Source organism: Anomaloglossus baeobatrachus, chromosome 4, assembly GCF_048569485.1.
Source record: "Anomaloglossus baeobatrachus isolate aAnoBae1 chromosome 4, aAnoBae1.hap1, whole genome shotgun sequence".
In the NCBI taxonomy this organism is placed as follows: domain Eukaryota; kingdom Metazoa; phylum Chordata; class Amphibia; order Anura; family Aromobatidae; genus Anomaloglossus; species Anomaloglossus baeobatrachus.
Window position 1 is genome coordinate 226293657 of NC_134356.1, and position 17108 is coordinate 226310764.

The window sequence follows — 17108 nt, forward strand, 5'->3', positions numbered from 1 at the left end:
ACGACGTGTTAACGAGCAACGATTTTTCACGTTTTTGCGCTTGTTGATCGTCGCTCATTGGTGTCACACGCTGCGATGTAGCTAACGGCGCCGGATGTGCATCACTAATGACGTGACCCCGACGATATATCGTTAGCGATGTCGCAGCGTGTAAAGCACCCTTTAGAGGAGAGGTGGGAGGAAAGTTCAGTATGGACGTGCTGTTCCAGGTGTTTTGAGGCAAACGGAAGTAGTGATATGGGGCGATAGCTGGTAGTAGAGGTTGGATCAAGGGAAGGTTTCTTTAGGATGGGTGTTACTATTGCATGTTTAAAGGCAGAAGGAAAGGTACCAGTTGTTAAAGATAGGTTGAAGAGATGGGTTAAGGCGGGAATAAGGATAGTGGTGAGGTTGGGGAGGAGGTGGAATGGGATGGGGTCAAGTGTGCAAGTGGTGAGGTGCGCTTTTGAGAGAAGATGTGCAAGCTCTCCTTCGGTGATGGTGGGGAGGAAGTTTATGGGGGAGGGGCAGTGGTCTCTTATATGAAAGGGTTGTGGTGGTTGAGCAGAAAAGACTTGTCTGGTTTGGTCGATCTTTTCTTTGAAATATGTGGCAAATTCTTCTGCGGAGATGAGGGAGGTTGGAGGGGGCAGTGGTGGGCGAAGGAGGGAGGTAAAAGTATTAAATAGCTGTTTGGGGTTGTGTGTTAAAGAGGATATGAGAGCTCTGAAGTAATCCTGTTTAGCAGAGGTAAGGGCCAAAAGAAATGTGTGAATTGCATTTTTGAATGTGGTGAAGTCTTCCTGGGAGTGCGTTTTCTCCCACCGCAGCTCTGCAGCCCTAGACACTTGCCAAAGCTTTTTAGTGAGGCTGTTGTGCCAGGGCTGTCTATTGATTCGTCTCACTCTGCCATGCACAAGGGGAGCGACTGAATCAATAGCTGATGTGAGAGTGATGTTGTAGAAAATGGTGGCACTGTCTTTGTCGTGGAGTGAAGGTATGGAGGACAGTGGTAGGATAGAGTCAGAAAGGGTGTGTATGTTGATGTGTGCAAGGTTTCTGCGTAGGTGTGCTAGGCGCTGGACAGGGGGGGGCAGGTGAGGAGGACAGGGCTGAAAAGGTCAGTAGAGGGTGGTCAGATAAGGGGAGAGGGGAGGTTGGGAGGTTAGATAGAGAGCAGAGGCGGGTGAAGATAAGGTCTAATGTGTGTCCATCTTTATGGGTGGCAGAGGCGGACCACTGAGTTAGACCAAAAGATGAAGCGAGGAAGAGGAGTTTGGAAGCCACTGACTGGCGGGTGTCAGTGGGGATGTGGAAGTCACCCATGATGATAGTGGGAATGTCAGCAGAGAGAAAGTGTAGAAGCCAGGCAGGGAACTGGTCGATAAAGGCAGTGGTAGGGCCCGGGGGTCTGTATATGATGGCCACTTGGAGGTTGGAGGGAGAATAGATGCGGACAGAGTGTACTTCAAAAGAAGGGAGGACAAGGGAGGGTAGAGGTGGGATTGGGTTAAAGCTGCAGTTGTTAGAAAGAAGGAGGCCCACTCCTCCACCCTGTCTATTGCTAGGGTGAGGAGTATGGGTGAAGTGGAGGCCACCGTAGCACAGCACAGCAGGGGAGGCAGTGTTGGAGGGTGTCAGACATGTTTCGGTGAGGCCCAGAAAGAATAGATTGCTGGAGGTAAAGAGATCGTGAATAATGTGCAGTTTATTACAGACAGAACGGAATTAAAAATTAAAATGATGGTTATGCTTTAACTTTCTTTTAAGATGTTCCATATAATTTTCTTTTGTGTTTCTGTTACATTAGGTGCTGCTACAATGTACACGAGGTACAAAGTGATCCAGGCTCAAAACTTGAGAATCTCTTTCCTGAGTTATTGGTTCAACTTGATATCATTACTTATTGGAGTGCTTGGCTGCATTGGGATGGGCATTGTAGCTTCCTTTCAGGTGGGTTAATAGGCCAAAATGGATACCAATCAGGCTCCAGCTCTTATTTTCTTAAAACTAGAATGATTGGTTGCCATGGCCAATTCCTTCCTCTTTTTTTGTAGTCTTTTTAATAGATTTCTGTTATTGTATTTACAAATATATAATGACATTTAGCGTGATATACACATTAGTTTTTAAAGGGCTTCTCTCAACTTGGCAAGTGATAATTAAATGATAATTTACTGAGTTGGGACAATCTGTTGCAGTTTTGGCCTCTGAAAGCTGCTGTAGAGCTAGATAGATGAGTATTAAAGTGGATAAAACATGCCTAGGTGATTGTTCATACGGGTTGCAGGACCAAGAAAAAGTAGTTTTAATCTAGCTCCCGCTATGGACCTCCCTGTGGTCTCTGCACTGAACGTTCTCCAGCTCCTCCCTATGGAGACTGCCCTGGTGTCTCATGGATGAAGATGCCGCCGAAGTCCAGAAGCAAGTGGTACAAGAGTCCAGTATACTTCACAGTAGAGGATTAAAACATTTTTTCAGTCATTCACTTATGTTTACTATGCCTGTTTAACCCCTATTGAGCATCTATATATATAATTGCCTTATTCTGTCTGTCTGTCTGTCTGTCTGTCTGTCTATCTGTCTGTCTGTCTGTCATGCTCCAAAATTGTGTCCTTACGGTGACACAAAGCTGATTGGCCGCTGGGCTCGCCATGGCCCCGCCCCCCCACACGGATTGGCCGCTCGCCCAGGCTGCGCCCCCACACGGATTGGCCAGCCGCTCGCCCAGGCTCCGCCCCCCCCACAGATTGGCCTCTCGCCCCGGCACCCTGCAGGCATTGGCAATTCAGCCACGCCCCGCCCCCCTCACGCAATGCACGTTAGCTCTGGCCCCACCCCCTCCCTCCCCCCGCGCATTTCTCTAACTGACACGGCTGTCACGGAGGTGAGTACGGTACTCCCTATCCCCCCCCAACCCCTCCCCCCCCGGCCCCCGCTCCCAAAGGGGTGGTGTGGATACTCGCATGGTTACAAGCGCTGTCACGGAGGTGAGTACTGTACTCCCTCCCCCTCCCCCGGCCCCCGCTCCCACGGCAGTGGTGGGAGTGGTGTGGATACGTTGGTAACCATGCTCGCATGGTTACAAGCCCATCAAGGTCCTGCTGCGCCGGAAGGTCCACACGCACACACACAAACATACACACACATCAGATCACACTCACACTCACTCTCATACACACCTCACACACACCTCACATCGCATCCACATACTCACGACATCCTGGGATATCGCTTGCTTCTCGGCGGCGAAAATGTGCTGTTGTGATCTTCCAGGACCTGACGGAGGATCACATGGCCAGAAGCATGTGATATCCCCGGATGTTGTGAGTATGAGCGCGTAAGTGCGATATCGTCAGTGTCTGTGTGTGTGAGTGGATGCGATCGGGTGTGTGTGAGTGGATGCGATCGGGTGTGTGTGAGTGGATGCGATCGGGTGTGTGTGAGTGGATGCGATCGGGTGTGTGTGAGTGGATGCGATCGGGTGTGTGTGTGAGTGGATGCGATCGGGTGTGTGTGTGAGTGGATGCGATCGGGTGTGTGTGAGTGGATGCGATCGGGTGTGTGTGTGAGTGGATGCGATCGGGTGTGTGTGTGAGTGGATGCGATCGGGTGTGTGTGTGAGTGGATGCGATCGGGTGTGTGTGTGAGTGGATGCGATCGGGTGTGTGTGTGAGTGGATGCGATCGGGTGTGTGTGTGAGTGGATGCGATCGGGTGTGTGTGTGAGTGCATGCGATCGGGTGTGTGAGTGTCGGCAGAGGAGCAGGGCGTGCTGGAGGAGGCTGGGAGCAGAGAGGCTGATCATGGGGAAGAGGGAAATGCTGATGCTGAAGGAGGCTGGGATCGGAAGGCTGGGAAGAAGGAGGCTGGGAGGAGAGAGGCTGATCCTAGGGAAGGCTGGGGAGAGGAGGCTGATGCTGAGGGAGGCTGGAAGGAGAGAGGCTGATGCTGAGGGAGGCTGGGACGAGGGAGGCTGATGCTTAGGGAAGCTGATGCTGGAGGAGGCTGGAAGAACAGAGGCTGATGCTGGTAGAGGCTGATGCTTGGGGAAGCTGATGCTGGGGGAGACTGGGAGAGGAAGGCTGATGCTGAGGGAGGCTGGGAGGCGGAGGCTGGGAGGAAGGAGGCTGAGAGGAGAGAGGCTGATCCTTGGGAAGGCTGGGAAAAGGAGGCTGATGCTGAGGGAGGCTGGAAGGAGAGAGCCTGATGCTAGGGACAGAGACGCTGATGCTGGGAGGAGAGAGGCTGATGCTGCGGGCAGAGAGGCTGATGATGCGGGTAGAGAGGCTGATGCTGGCGCAGCATGGCGGATGGAGCACGTTTGGTAATGCGCAGCATGGCGGATGGAGCACGTTTGGGAGTGCGCAGCATGGCGGATGGAGTACGTTTCGGAGTGCGCAGCATAGCGGATGGAGCACGTTTGGGAGTGCGCAGCATGGCGGATGGAGCACGTTTGGGAGTGCGCAGCATGGCGGATGCAGCACGATGGCGAGTGCGGAGTATGGCGGATGGAGCATGTTTGGGAGTGCGCAGCATAGCGGATGGAGCACGTTTGGGAGTGCGCAGCATGGCGGATGGAGCACGTTTGGGAGTGCGCGGCATGGCGGATGGAGCACGTTTGGGAGTGCGCAGCATGGATGATGGAGCACGATGGGAGGTGCGCAGCATAGGGGATAGAGCACGATGGGGAGTGCGCTGCATGGGGCATGGAGCACGATAGGGAGTGTGGAGTATGGCGGATGCAGCACGTTTGGGAGTGCGCAGCATGGTGGATGGAGCACATTTGGGAGTGCGCAGCATTGCGGATGGATCACGTTTAGGAGTGCGCAGCATGGGAGATGGAGCATGATGGAGAGTGCGCAGCGTGGCGGATGGAGCACGATGGGGAGTGCGCAGCATGGGGAATGGAGCACGATGGGGAGTGCGCAGCATGGCGGATGGAGCACGTTTGGGAGTGCGCAGCATGGCGGATGGAGCACGTTTGGAAGTGCGCAGGATAGGAGATGTAGCACGATGGGGGGTGCGCAGCATAGGGGATGGAGCACGATGGAGAGTGCACACCTCCCCCCAACACACACACACACGCGCGCGCGCGCGCACTGCACAACACACCACACACACACACTGGAAACCACAAACAACTGCCCTACACAGACACCCACACACAGACAACGCTGCACACACAAATATACGCACATACTGCACATATATATAACAAAAATCATACATGAACTACACAATACGTAAATTCTAGAATACCCGATGCGTAGAATCGGGCCACCTTCTAGTTGTCAATAATTTGCTAATCTGTACAGTTGTGAATTAGATGAATTGATAAGTTCTCTTCTATCTAGTTAAAGGGATTGACCAGATATATGATACTGATCAGCTATTCTTAGGATAAGTATTGAATACCAGATTTATATGAGGGACTGCTGATAAGTCTTTGGCTTTACCCAGAAAGAAACGAGATAGGATGATGAAACGTTACTCTCCACTGATGTCAACACACTTTTTACATCGGTATTTCCATGTTCTGTAAGCCTAGCAAAAAGAAAAATCTCGGTTGTGCCAAACCAGGCATCCGTAGCAGCCATGGCATCAGAAATGGTGTGAAATTTGGTACCCTTTAGGTGTTTCTTCAGGTTTGGAAACAGATGATAGTTGGAGGGAGCTAGATCTGGTGAATAAGGTGGGTGGTCAACCAGCTGGAAGCCCAGCTCTGCCAGTTTTGCCGTGGTCGCTTATGAAGTGTGAGTGTAGTCGTCTTGCAGGAACAAGATTCTTTTGGACAGCTTCTCATGCCTTTTGGCCTTCAGAGCGGTCTTCAATTGGTCCAAAAGTTCAATGTAATACCTTGCATTGATGGTGGAACCCTTTTGAAGATAGTCCACTAGCAGCACTCCCCCCTTATCTCAGACGATAACCACTGTACCTCCACTCTTTTGACTGCTCCTTGTTTTCAGGGTCATACAAATAAACCCAGGTCTCATCCATAGTGATCAGTCGAAGGATCAGGAAGTTCTTATCAGTCCGGAAATGTTGACAAATGGACCGGGAAGTTTTCACTCACATGCTTCTCTGATCTGTTGTCAAACATTTGGGGACCCACTTTGCAGAGAGCTTCTTCATGTTCAAATTTTCATGGATAATGACACAAACACGTTCACGGGAAATCCTCATGTTGTCTGCTATTGCTTTAGCTGAAATTCATAGATTCTCCAGTATGAGGTTGTGCACAGCATCGACGATCTCTGGAACAACAACCACTCTTGATCGTCCAGGACGTTCCTCATCATTGGTGGGGAAGTGGCCTGTTATAAATTTGGCAACCCAGTTCTTAACTGTGGAATATGAAGGGCATTGATCCCCCAATGTCTGCGACGTATCACCATGAATATCCTTTGTGGACTTTCCTTGCATAAACAAGAATTTTCTCACTCCTCTGCTCCCAGTTGCTGTGAATATCGCATTAGACTCCGTCATTTTGTTTTCCCACGTGCATAGAACACTGTTGCCATAAGCAACAAATACAAAATTTTGAAAACATATATTAGACACATAAGGCTTTCATGTGATGTAACATCCGTTACTATAGAAACAGAAAAAGATCACAAAGTCAAAGACTTATCAGCAGCCCCTTGTAGGAGTTCTGCATGCAGCATACCAAACAGATCTGCTGTTACTGTAGCCATAAGTACACAATATCCGAACTCTGAACAGAATAACTTCATACAGGGTGTGGTGGCTCTTTTTGGGTACCCAGATTCTTATACTGTTTTTCTAGCCAGTGTGCGGCTAACAGCTAATTGTGGTGGTGTCAGATCCATCGATTTAACATTAAGGATCTCCAATAAGAATAGGTCATAAATATGATAGTCCAGGACAAGCCCTTTAAGGCTAAATTTACATACTCAGTTAACATCCTGTACATTTCCCCTAAAGGTACCGTCACACATAACGAGATCGCTAGCGAGATTGCTGCTGAGTCACGGTTTCTGTGACGCAGTAGCGATCTCGTTATGTGTGACACTTACCAGGCCCCTGCTGTGAGATCTCTAGTCGTTGCCGAATGGTCCAGGCCATTTTCTTCAAAGGCATTGTCCTGCTGGGCAGGACACATCGCTGTGTTTGACACTGTGTGACAGGGTCACAGTGACTGCATCATTTTCAGGATCGCTAGTAAGTCGTTGTGTGTGACTGGGCCTTTAGCTTGATTGATAATACCCACTTGGCCAGAGCAAGTCTTCCTGAATTTAATCAGTGACCCTGAATGTTTGCACTGACACTGCAGGAGCCTATCAAGTGCGCACACACAGTATCAGTCTAGGTGCACTCACTTCCTCTCTCCTGTCTGCAGCAGCCACTCGCTGTACACAGGGTCACACAGTAGCGAGAGGCCGCTGCAGACAGGATAGAGGTTGCCTACATGTATACTGTGTGCACCTGCACTCGCTGAGCTTCTAAAGTGGAAGTGCGGACGCCTAGGGCCGGAGATTCAATTCAGGCCACGCTGGATTTAGGCAAGCAAGTCTTGTCAATCAACATGACAATGGTGCACCAAAGCGCCCTCATTGGCATATGGGATAAATCATGTTTTATGTAAAACTAAAGTAATGAAATCTACACCATGTGCACAGTTATTAGGCAAGTTGTATTTTAGCAGATTTTTTTTATTATTGATCAACAACTATGTTCTCAATCAACCCAAAAGACTCATAAATATCAAAGCTTAATAGTTTTGGAAGTTACAGGGTTTTTTTTTAGATTTGGCTATCTTAGGAGGATATCTGTTTGTGCAGGTAACTATTACTGTGCAGAATTATTAGGCAACTTAATAAAAACCAAATATATTCCCCTCTCACTTGTTTATTTTCACCAGGTAAACCAATATAACTGCACAAAATTTAGAAATAAACATTTCTGACATGCAAAAACAAAACCCCAAAAAATTAGTGACCAATATAGCCACCTTTCTTAATGATGACACTCAACAGCCTACCATCCATAGATTCTGTCAGTTGCTTGATCTGTTTACGATCAACATTGCGTGCAGCAGCCACCACAGCCTCCAAGACACTGTTCCGAGAGGTGTACTGTTTTCCCTCCCTGTAGATCTTACATTTTATTAGAGACCACAGGTTCTCTATGGGGTTCAGATCAGGCGAACAGGGGGCCATGTCATTATTGTTTCATCTTTTAGACCTTTACTGGCCAGCCACACTGTGGAGTAGTTGGATGAATGTGATGGAGCATTGGAGCATTGTCCTGCATGAAAATCATGTTTTTTTTTAACGATACATACGTCTTCATGTACCACTGCTTGAAGAAGTTGTCTTATAGAAACTGGCAGTAGGTCTTGGAGTTGAGCTTCACTGGTAACAAGAAAAGAGAGTTTTTTCAGCTCACCCACAGTATCATTTCACCTGGCTCCAGGACCCAGAACGGTGCAAGGAAATGAACTCCGTGTTCAGGAATATAAAGCAGCAAGTGGTGGAAATTCCTTTCCCAATCCAGCAACACGTCCGAGATAGATGTGAATTAAAAATTCATTTTATTGAAAAATTATTAAAATACCAATCATCAGAATGACATCCAAAACATTTTTTTCTTTAAAAAGAAAGCGTCTTACGCGTTTCTGGCCCCTTAGTCATAGACTATGACTAAGGGCCACAATGGCCAGAAACGCGTAAGACGCTTTCTTTTTAAAGAAAAAACATTTTTGGATGTCATTCTGATGATTGGTATTTTAATAATTTTTCAATAAAATTAATTTTTAATTCACATCTATCTCGGACGTGTTGCTGGATTGGGACAGGAATTTCCACCAGTTGAGCTTCCCTCCATCCTCAATCCGAAAAGGTCCCACAAGTTCATCTTTGATGATACCAGCTCATACCAGTACCTCACCTCCACCTTGCTGGCGTCTGAGTCGGAGTGGAGCTCTCTGCCCTTTACTGATCAGCCTCTGGCCCATCCATCTGGCCCATCAAGAGTAACTCACTTCATCAGTCCTTAAAATCTTTGAAAAATCGTTCTTAAGATATTTCTTGGCCCAGTCTTGACGTTTTATCCTTAGGTTTCTTGTTCAAAGGTGGTCGTTTTTCAGCCTTCCTTATTTTGGCCATGTCCCTGAGTATGGCACACCTTGTGCTTTTTGATACTCCAGTAACGTTGTAGCTCTGAAATATGGCCAAACTGGTGGCAAATGGCATCTTGGCAGCTTCACGCTTGATTTTCCTCAATTCATGGGCAGTTATTTTGCGCCTTTTTTGCCCAACGCGCTTCTTGCGACCCTGTTGGCTATTCGCCATGAAACTCTTGATTGTTCGGTGATCACGCTTCTCAAAAATTTGGCAATTTCAAGACTGCTGCATCCCTCTGCAACACATCTCACAATTTTGGACTTTTCAGAGCCCATCAGATCTCTCTTCTGACCCATTTTGCCAAAGGAAAGAAAGTTGCCTAATAATTAAGCACACCTTATATAGGGTCTTGATGTCATTACACAACACCCCTCCTCATTACAGAGATGCACATCACCTTATTTACGTAATTGGTAGTGGTCGCTCAAGCCTATACAGCTTGGAGTAGGACAACATGTATAAAAATCATTATGTGATCAAAATACTCATTTACCTAATAAGTCTGCACACAGTGTATACTATACGGATGATTTGTATAGTGGCTAAATCCCCTATATTACTGTATAATTGGTTTAGATTGAGGTTTGGGGGTGACAGACTGCCTTTAAAGTAGTCTTCTTTAGAAAGCTGAAAATGTCCTAAGTGTTAAAACTTTCAACGTTATTGACTTTGATGTACTTTGGAAACTGTTTGAGGTTTTTTCCCGCTGCACCACAAGTCTTATGATCAATGAGTGCTGATTGTTTGTCTGTGAAATAACCACAAAAGTGCTAAACCACAGCAGGAACTGACAAAGTGAAGTTGCCCTCTGCACAGCCCCCTGCTTTGCGGTGTCTGATTCAATACATGGGTGTACCAGAGGAACCTGTGGTTTTCTGATAGGGCATCTGAGCCTGTAATAACCTAGCCATAATATGTATGTTATTTTACAGGAGACATCTGTCACAAAAGTGCATGACGTGGGAGCCCTCATCACCTTCATCTGTGGGGTTGCATATATATTTCTTCAATCCATCATCACATTCAAAGCCTGTCCTCATTGGAACAAAAAGGGAATCTGCTATGTACGAATGACAATATCTGTGATATCCATAATTGCTATATTTCCTAGTATCCTTTTCATACTCATTAGTAGGTTTTGTTTAGAGGCATAAGGCTTGGTTGTTGTACTTGGGGAAAGAGAAGTTGGGCTTCCATTTCACCCAGCCATTCATTGAGGTGACCAAAGGAAGTTATGACACGCCAGGTTGCGAGCTCCCAGTCTAAAGAAGTGGAGAACTCTGGGCCAAGGACTGTTGGAGTCACCACCATGGGGAATGGTATGGCTGATGTATGTTATGTTTCTTTGTCGCTCCATTGGGAGACCCAGACAATTGGTGTACAGCTACTGCCTCCGGAGGCCACACAAAGTATTACACTTTAAAAAGTGTAACCCCTCCCCTCTGCCTATACACCCTCCCGTGCATCACGGGCCCATCAGTTTTTATGCTTTGTGTTGAAGGAGGCACACATGCACACAAGCTCCACATTTTAGTCAGCAGCAGCTGCTAATTATATCGGATGGAAGAAAAGAGGGCCCCCCACAGGGCCCCCGGCATGCTCCCTTCTCACCCCACTGAGTCGGCGGTGTTGTTAAGGTTGAGGTACCCATTGCGGGTACAGAGGCTGGAGCCCACATGTCGTTTTCCTTCCCCATCCCTTAGAGGCTCTGGGAGAAGTGGGATCCTAACCGGTCACCATTCACTGGGACCGAGCTCCATCCGCAGCCCCTGGGGGAATCTGACGGACAGGAGCCTGGATATCATCAGGGACAGGGCCCTGCATCCATAAGGTACTCTGTGTCCCCTTAGGGACGGTGCATGCAGCGCCTGTGTTACAGACGCCGCAGCGGCTCCTGTGTGGTTTGTGAGACCGGGACTACCGCGCCGACCGCGCCTGTTTGCCGGCCGCGTTTTTAACTTTAGTCCCCGGCTTTTGCGGCCTAGTACCATATACTCCCGCCCCCGGGCCTGCCAGTCAGGGGTAAGGGCGGGACGGCCGACTGGACGTCGGCAGTGAGGGCTGTAGCATACTTTGGTATCCTCCTCCCCCCTCACTGAGCACTGTGGGGGCACCAGTTTCCCGCACTTTATTAGGCACGCCCACGGCTCCATCCTCCCCTCAGAACGCTGGCAGCCATTGTTATAATCACTTCTGCCGGTGGGGGATTTCAGAACGAGCTCCGCAGTTCTGGGAGAAGTGGGATCCTAACCGGTCGCCGTTCACTGGGACCGGGCTCCCTCCGCAGCCCCTGGGGGAATCTGACGGACAGGAGGCTGGATATCATCAGGGACAGGGCCCTGCATCCATGAGGTACTCTGTGTCCCCTTAGGGATGGTGCATGCAGCGCCTGTGTTACAGACGCCGCAGCGGCTGCTGTGTGGTTTGTGAGCCGGGACTACCGCGCCGACCGCGCCTGTTGGCCGGCCGCGCTTTTAACTTTAGTCCCCGGCTTTTGCGGCCTAGTACCATGTACTCCCGCCCCCGGGCCTGCCAGTCAGGGGTAAGAGCGGGACGGCCGACTGGACGTCGGCAGTGAGGGCTGGAGCATGCTTTGGTATCCTCCTCCCCCCTCACTGAGCAGTGTGGGGCACCAGATGCCCGCACTTTATTAGGCACTTCCACGGCTTCATCCTCCCCTCAGAACGCTGGCAGCCATTGTTATAATCACTTCTGCCGGTGGAGGATTTCAGAATGAGCTCTGCAGCTCTGGGAGTCCCAGGCAGGGAATCTGGTGGACACACCACCGCTTGGGGCGGTTGGTAAGCCACACCAGTTGTCAGGTGCTGGCCCCCCTTGGGTGCCGAAGTGTATATATATATATATATATATATATATTGTATACATTTTCTCTATTCGGCAGCATTATTTGCTTTTGGCTATATCTCTAAGAGGAGACAACAGCATGTCGTCCACAGAAAGCAAGGGGGCCAAGGCACAGGCTTATTTTGTTGCAACCTGTACCTCTTGTGCGGCTATGTTACCTGCAGGTTCCACCTACCCTCATTGTGACAATGCTCGGCCCCTGTGGCACTCACTCAGCCGGAGCCTCCGGCACTGGTGGGACCCTCGGCTCAGGTGGTACCGCCGGTTTCCACTGCACAGATGGAAGGGACAGAGTTTACAATTTTGACTGAGAAACTCTCTGAGTCGCTTCACATTCCATGGCTCAGTCTATGCACAGATGGTCTGCTAAGATACTAGAAGCTTGGCAGTCCAGACCGGTAACACAGGGCCAGGGCACTGTGAGTTCATCGCCCCCAGGCCCCTCTCGGTCGGTACAGCAAAGGGCTCCTGGGGTGGCACCCAGATCCCACGGTGAGAACTCCGACATGGACCGCAGCCTCAGACAGGCTAAGCGGGCTTGCTGGGAACCTTCCCCGACTTCATCACGCGGTTCGGGGTCTCAGCATGAGGACTCTCTGGAGGATGAAGCGGAGGTCGCAGCTCAGGGCTCTGATCCTGACGTTGCTCTCAATCTGGATACACCTGAAGGGGACGCCATAGTAAATGACCTTATAACGTCCATCTACCAGGTGCTAGTCCTTCTCCCCCAACTCCACCTATAGAGGAGTCGGCTTCACAGTAGGAGAAACACCAGTTTAGGTTTCCCAAACGTACCCGGAGTGCGTTTTTCGATCACTCTAACTTCAGAGATGCTGTCCAGAAGCACAGAGCATTTCCGGACAAGCGCTTTACTAAGCGCCTTAATGACACACGTTACCCTTTCCCCCCTGACGTATTTAAGGGTTGGGCTCAGTGTCCCAAGGTGGATCCTCCAGTCTCCAGACTGGCGGCTAGACCCGTAGTATTAGTGGCAGATGGTTCATCGCTCAAGGATGCCACTGACAGGCAAATAGAGCTCATGATGAAATCCATCTATGAAGCCATAGGCGCGTCTTTTGCTCCGGCCTTCGCAGTCGTGTGGGCACTCCAAGCTATCTCAGCTTGTCTGTCTGAGACTAATGAGGTCGCACGTACCTCTGCCCCGCAGGTTGTGTCTTTGCCTTCTCAGGCGTCGGCTTTTTCGTCCTACGCCATGAACGCCGTCCTGGACTCTGCGAGCCGTACAGCGGTAGCATCCGCCAATTCGGTGGCAGTCCGCAGGACCATGTGGGTACGCGAATGGAAGGCAGACTCTGCTTCCAAGAAGTTCTTAACCGGTTTGCCATTTTCTGGCGACCGTCTGTTTGGCGAGCAATTGGATGAAAAACCGATGGGCGAGAGACATTCCGTCTCATGGTTACAGGATAGAGCTCAGCTCTCGTCCTCCGACTCGTTTCTGCAGATGGAGTTGTGATCCCCGTTCCGCTTCAAGAACGTGGTCGCGGTCTTTACTCCAACTTGTTCGGGGTACCAAAAAAGGACGGATCATTCCGGTTCGTTCCGGGCCTCATTCTGCTCAACAGACACGTGAGAACCAGACGGTCTCGGATGGAATCTCTCCGCTCAGTCATCGCTTCGATGTCCCAGGGAGTCTTCCTAGCATCAATCGACATCAGGGATGCTTATCTCCATGTGCCGATTACACCAGAGCATCAACGCTTCCGGTGTTTCGCCTCCGGGTCGAACACTTTCAGCTCGTGACTCTGCCTTTCGGCCTGGCGACAGTCCCACGGGTCTTCACCAAGGTCATGGCATCAGTGGCGATGGGCCTGCACTCTCAGGGACACTCGGTGATCCCTTACTTAGACGATCTCCTAAGTCAAGGCACCCTCCCGGGTGGCATGTCAACACAGCCTGAACATTGCTCTGGAGACTCTCCAGAGGTTCGGGTGGATCATCAATTTCCCAAAGTAAAAATTGACACCGACCCAATCACTGACTTACCTCGGGATGGAGTTTCATTCTCCCTCAGAGATAGTGAAGCTACCGCTGGACAAACAGCGTTCGCTGCAGACAGGGGTGCACTTTCTCCTTCGGGCCCAGTCTCACCCCTTGAGGCGCCTCACGCGCTTCCTAGGGAAGATGGTGGCAGCAATGGAGGCAGTTCCCTTTGCGCAGTTTCATCTGCGTCCACTCCAAGGGCACATTCTCCGCAAATGGGACAGGAAATCGACGTCCCTAGACAGGAACGTCTCTCTTTCACTGGCAGACAAAGCCTCTCTTCAGGGGTGGCTTCTTCCCACTTCTTGGTCGAAAGAAAAATCCTTCCTGCTCCCATCCTGGGCTATGGTCACGACGGACGAGAGTCTGTCAGGGTGGACAGCGGTCTTCCTCCACCACAGGGCTCAGGGAACCTGGACTCTGACAGAGTTCTCCCTTCAGATCAATGTTCTGGAGATAAGGGCAGTGTAGCTAGCCCTAAAGTCGTTCCAGCGGGGGCTGGACGGCAGGCAGATCCGGATACAGTCGGACGACGCCACGGCGGTCGCGTACATCAACCACCAGCACAGAGCGCTGGCGGCGGACGCATCAGTTCAGGACTGGTCGCAATTTCGACTGCCTTATGTATTTCCTCCTCTGGCGCTGCTGCCCAGAGTGTTACTCAAGATCGGGTCCGACTGCCGCCGCGCCATCCTCGTCGCTCCAGACTGGCCGAGGAGGTCATGATACCTGGATCTGTGGCACCTCACGGTGGGTCGACCGTGGGCGCTCCCGGACCGACCAGACTTGCTGTCCCAAGGGCCATTTTCCATCTGAATTCTGCGGTCTTCAACCTGACTGGGTGGCCATTGAGTCCTGGCTCTTAGCGTTCTCAGAGTTATCTCTATCACGCCTTTCGCAGAAGGTGGTCTTCCTAGTGGCAGGCACATCACTTCGGAGAGTGTCTGAGCTAGCAGCGCTGTCATGCAAAGCCCCCTTCCTGGTGTTTCGCCAGGATGAGGTGGTTCTGCGTCCGGTCCCGGAATGCCTACTTAAGGTGGTATCCCCCTTTTCTTATCAATCAGGATATCTCCTTACCTTCTTTTGGCTCTCATCCAGTTCACAATTGTGAAAAGGATTGCACTTGTTAGATCTCGGGAGAGCACTCCGGCTCTTCTTTTCGCACACTGCGCCCCCGCGCCGTTCTGATGCGCTCTTTGTCCTTGTCACTGGCCAGCGTAAGGGGTCGCAGGCTTCCAAGTCAACCTTGGCTTGGTGGATCAAGGAACTGATCCTTGAAGCCTACCGTTCTTCTGGGCTTCCGATTCCTTTAGAGCTGAAAGCCCATTCTACCAGAGCCGCAGGGGCATCCTGGGCATTGCGTCACCAGGCTACGGCTCAGCAGGTGTGTCAGCACTACCTGGTCGAGTCTGCACACTTTCACGAAACACTATCAGGTTCATGCCTATGCTGTGGCAGATGCCAGCCTAGGTAGGCGAGTCCTTCAGGAGGCGGTTGCTCACCTGTAAGAGAGGGCCGTTTTTTCGGCTCTTTTTATCGAGGTATTCTTTTACCCACCCAGGGACTGCTTTTGGACATCCCAATTGTCTGGGTCTCCCAATGGAGCGACAAAGAAGAAGGGAATTTTGTTTACTTACCGTAAATTCCTTTTCTTCTAGCTCCTATTGGGAGACCCAGCACCCGCCCCTGTTCCCATCGGGCTGTTGTTCTTTTGTGTACACATGTTGTTCATGTTGAAGGGTTCTTTTGGTTCATGGTTTCAGTTCTCCGAACATCCTTCGGATTCAATTTACCTTAGACCAATTTATAAGTTCCTCCTTCCTGCTTTGGCACCAAAACTGATGGGCCCGTGATGCACGGGAGGGTGTATAGGCAGAGGGGAGGGGTTACACTTTTTAAAGTGTAATACTTTGTGTGGCCTCCGGAGGCAGTAGCTATACACCAATTGTCTGGGTCTCCCAATAGGAGCTAGAAGAAAAGGAATTTACGGTAAGTAAACAAAATTCCCTTCTTTGCAGAGCTGGACGGTAGGCTAACAGCCTGTACAAGAGTGCTGTATAGAATGTACAGTTAGTATTTACTTTAACATATTAAAACATTTTTACACATACACTGCTTAACATTGAAATTACAACACTGAAAGAAAAATTTGTGAAATTATGGAAATCACAGGATCAGTACAAAGACTGAGAATATACAATTGATGAAAAAAGGAAACAAATCTTTCAAAACATTTAGATTTAATCAAAATTTAGTATGAGCGCCACACGCAGAAATACATGCCCTTACACAGCTTGGCTGCTATTAATGAGGTCATTATTAATTTTTTGAGAAATAGAGATGAGTGAACCCGAACTGTGGCGTTCGATATTCATACCAACATGGACTTTACAAAAAAGTCAGAGTTTGGAAGTTTACATATGCAAACCACTCATATGAGCATCGCTATGCTCGGGTACACTGTGCTCAGCCCAGCGAGCCGCTTGCAGTGGTTGAATGGCTCATACTGGGGGTAACAACAGCATGATAAAATGCAGTGTGCAAAAAACAAAAAATGGAAAAACTCCACCCACCTGGAAGTGCTGGCTGTATGTGGGCGGAGAAACAGACTGCCCAATCAGTGAGTTCCAATGACGTTCGAGTAAAGTATGGGTCCAGAACAGAACTTTATCCAAAGTCCTGCTGAACCCGCCAGAACCGAACTTCAGCGGGTCTGCTCATCTCTAATGAGGAATGTTCTGCCAGGCTGAATGTACTTGGTCACGCAATTTATCAAGGTCTGCTGCTGCCAGCTCTTCTTGCAATTGTCGACCAATGACAGCCCAGAAGGATACTCCCATAAACAGTGTTTATCAACTATACATATCAGTGAGTGGTTTGCTTGGGGTCTTATTATTGGGACCTGCCAGTGATCACAAGGTGTTATAGCTGTGAAAATAAAGCATTACTGATTATGTGCAATAACTGCATTAAAGTCTAAAGGGTAAAGTTTCTCATTTTGGAGAGCACCAAGATGGCGTAGGGAGACATACCAAATGCCGTTCTCCCCTGAGAATCTAAATTTGCAAATAGCCTCTTTACAACCCCAAAACACGTGTCTGCAAATACAAATTCT

General features: G+C 49.6%; 1 protein-coding gene across 1 annotated transcript in view; it reads left to right on the forward strand.

Annotated features, from left to right (window-relative positions):
• DRAM1 (DNA damage regulated autophagy modulator 1) overlaps positions 1-17108 on the forward strand; it is a 100311-nt gene that overhangs the window by 56260 nt on the left and 26943 nt on the right. Inside the window, exons 3-4 of the mRNA XM_075342395.1 lie at positions 1790-1932; positions 10060-10237. Of these exons, the coding sequence (XP_075198510.1) occupies positions 1790-1932; positions 10060-10237 (321 nt within the window). The remainder of the gene's footprint in view (positions 1-1789; positions 1933-10059; positions 10238-17108) is intronic.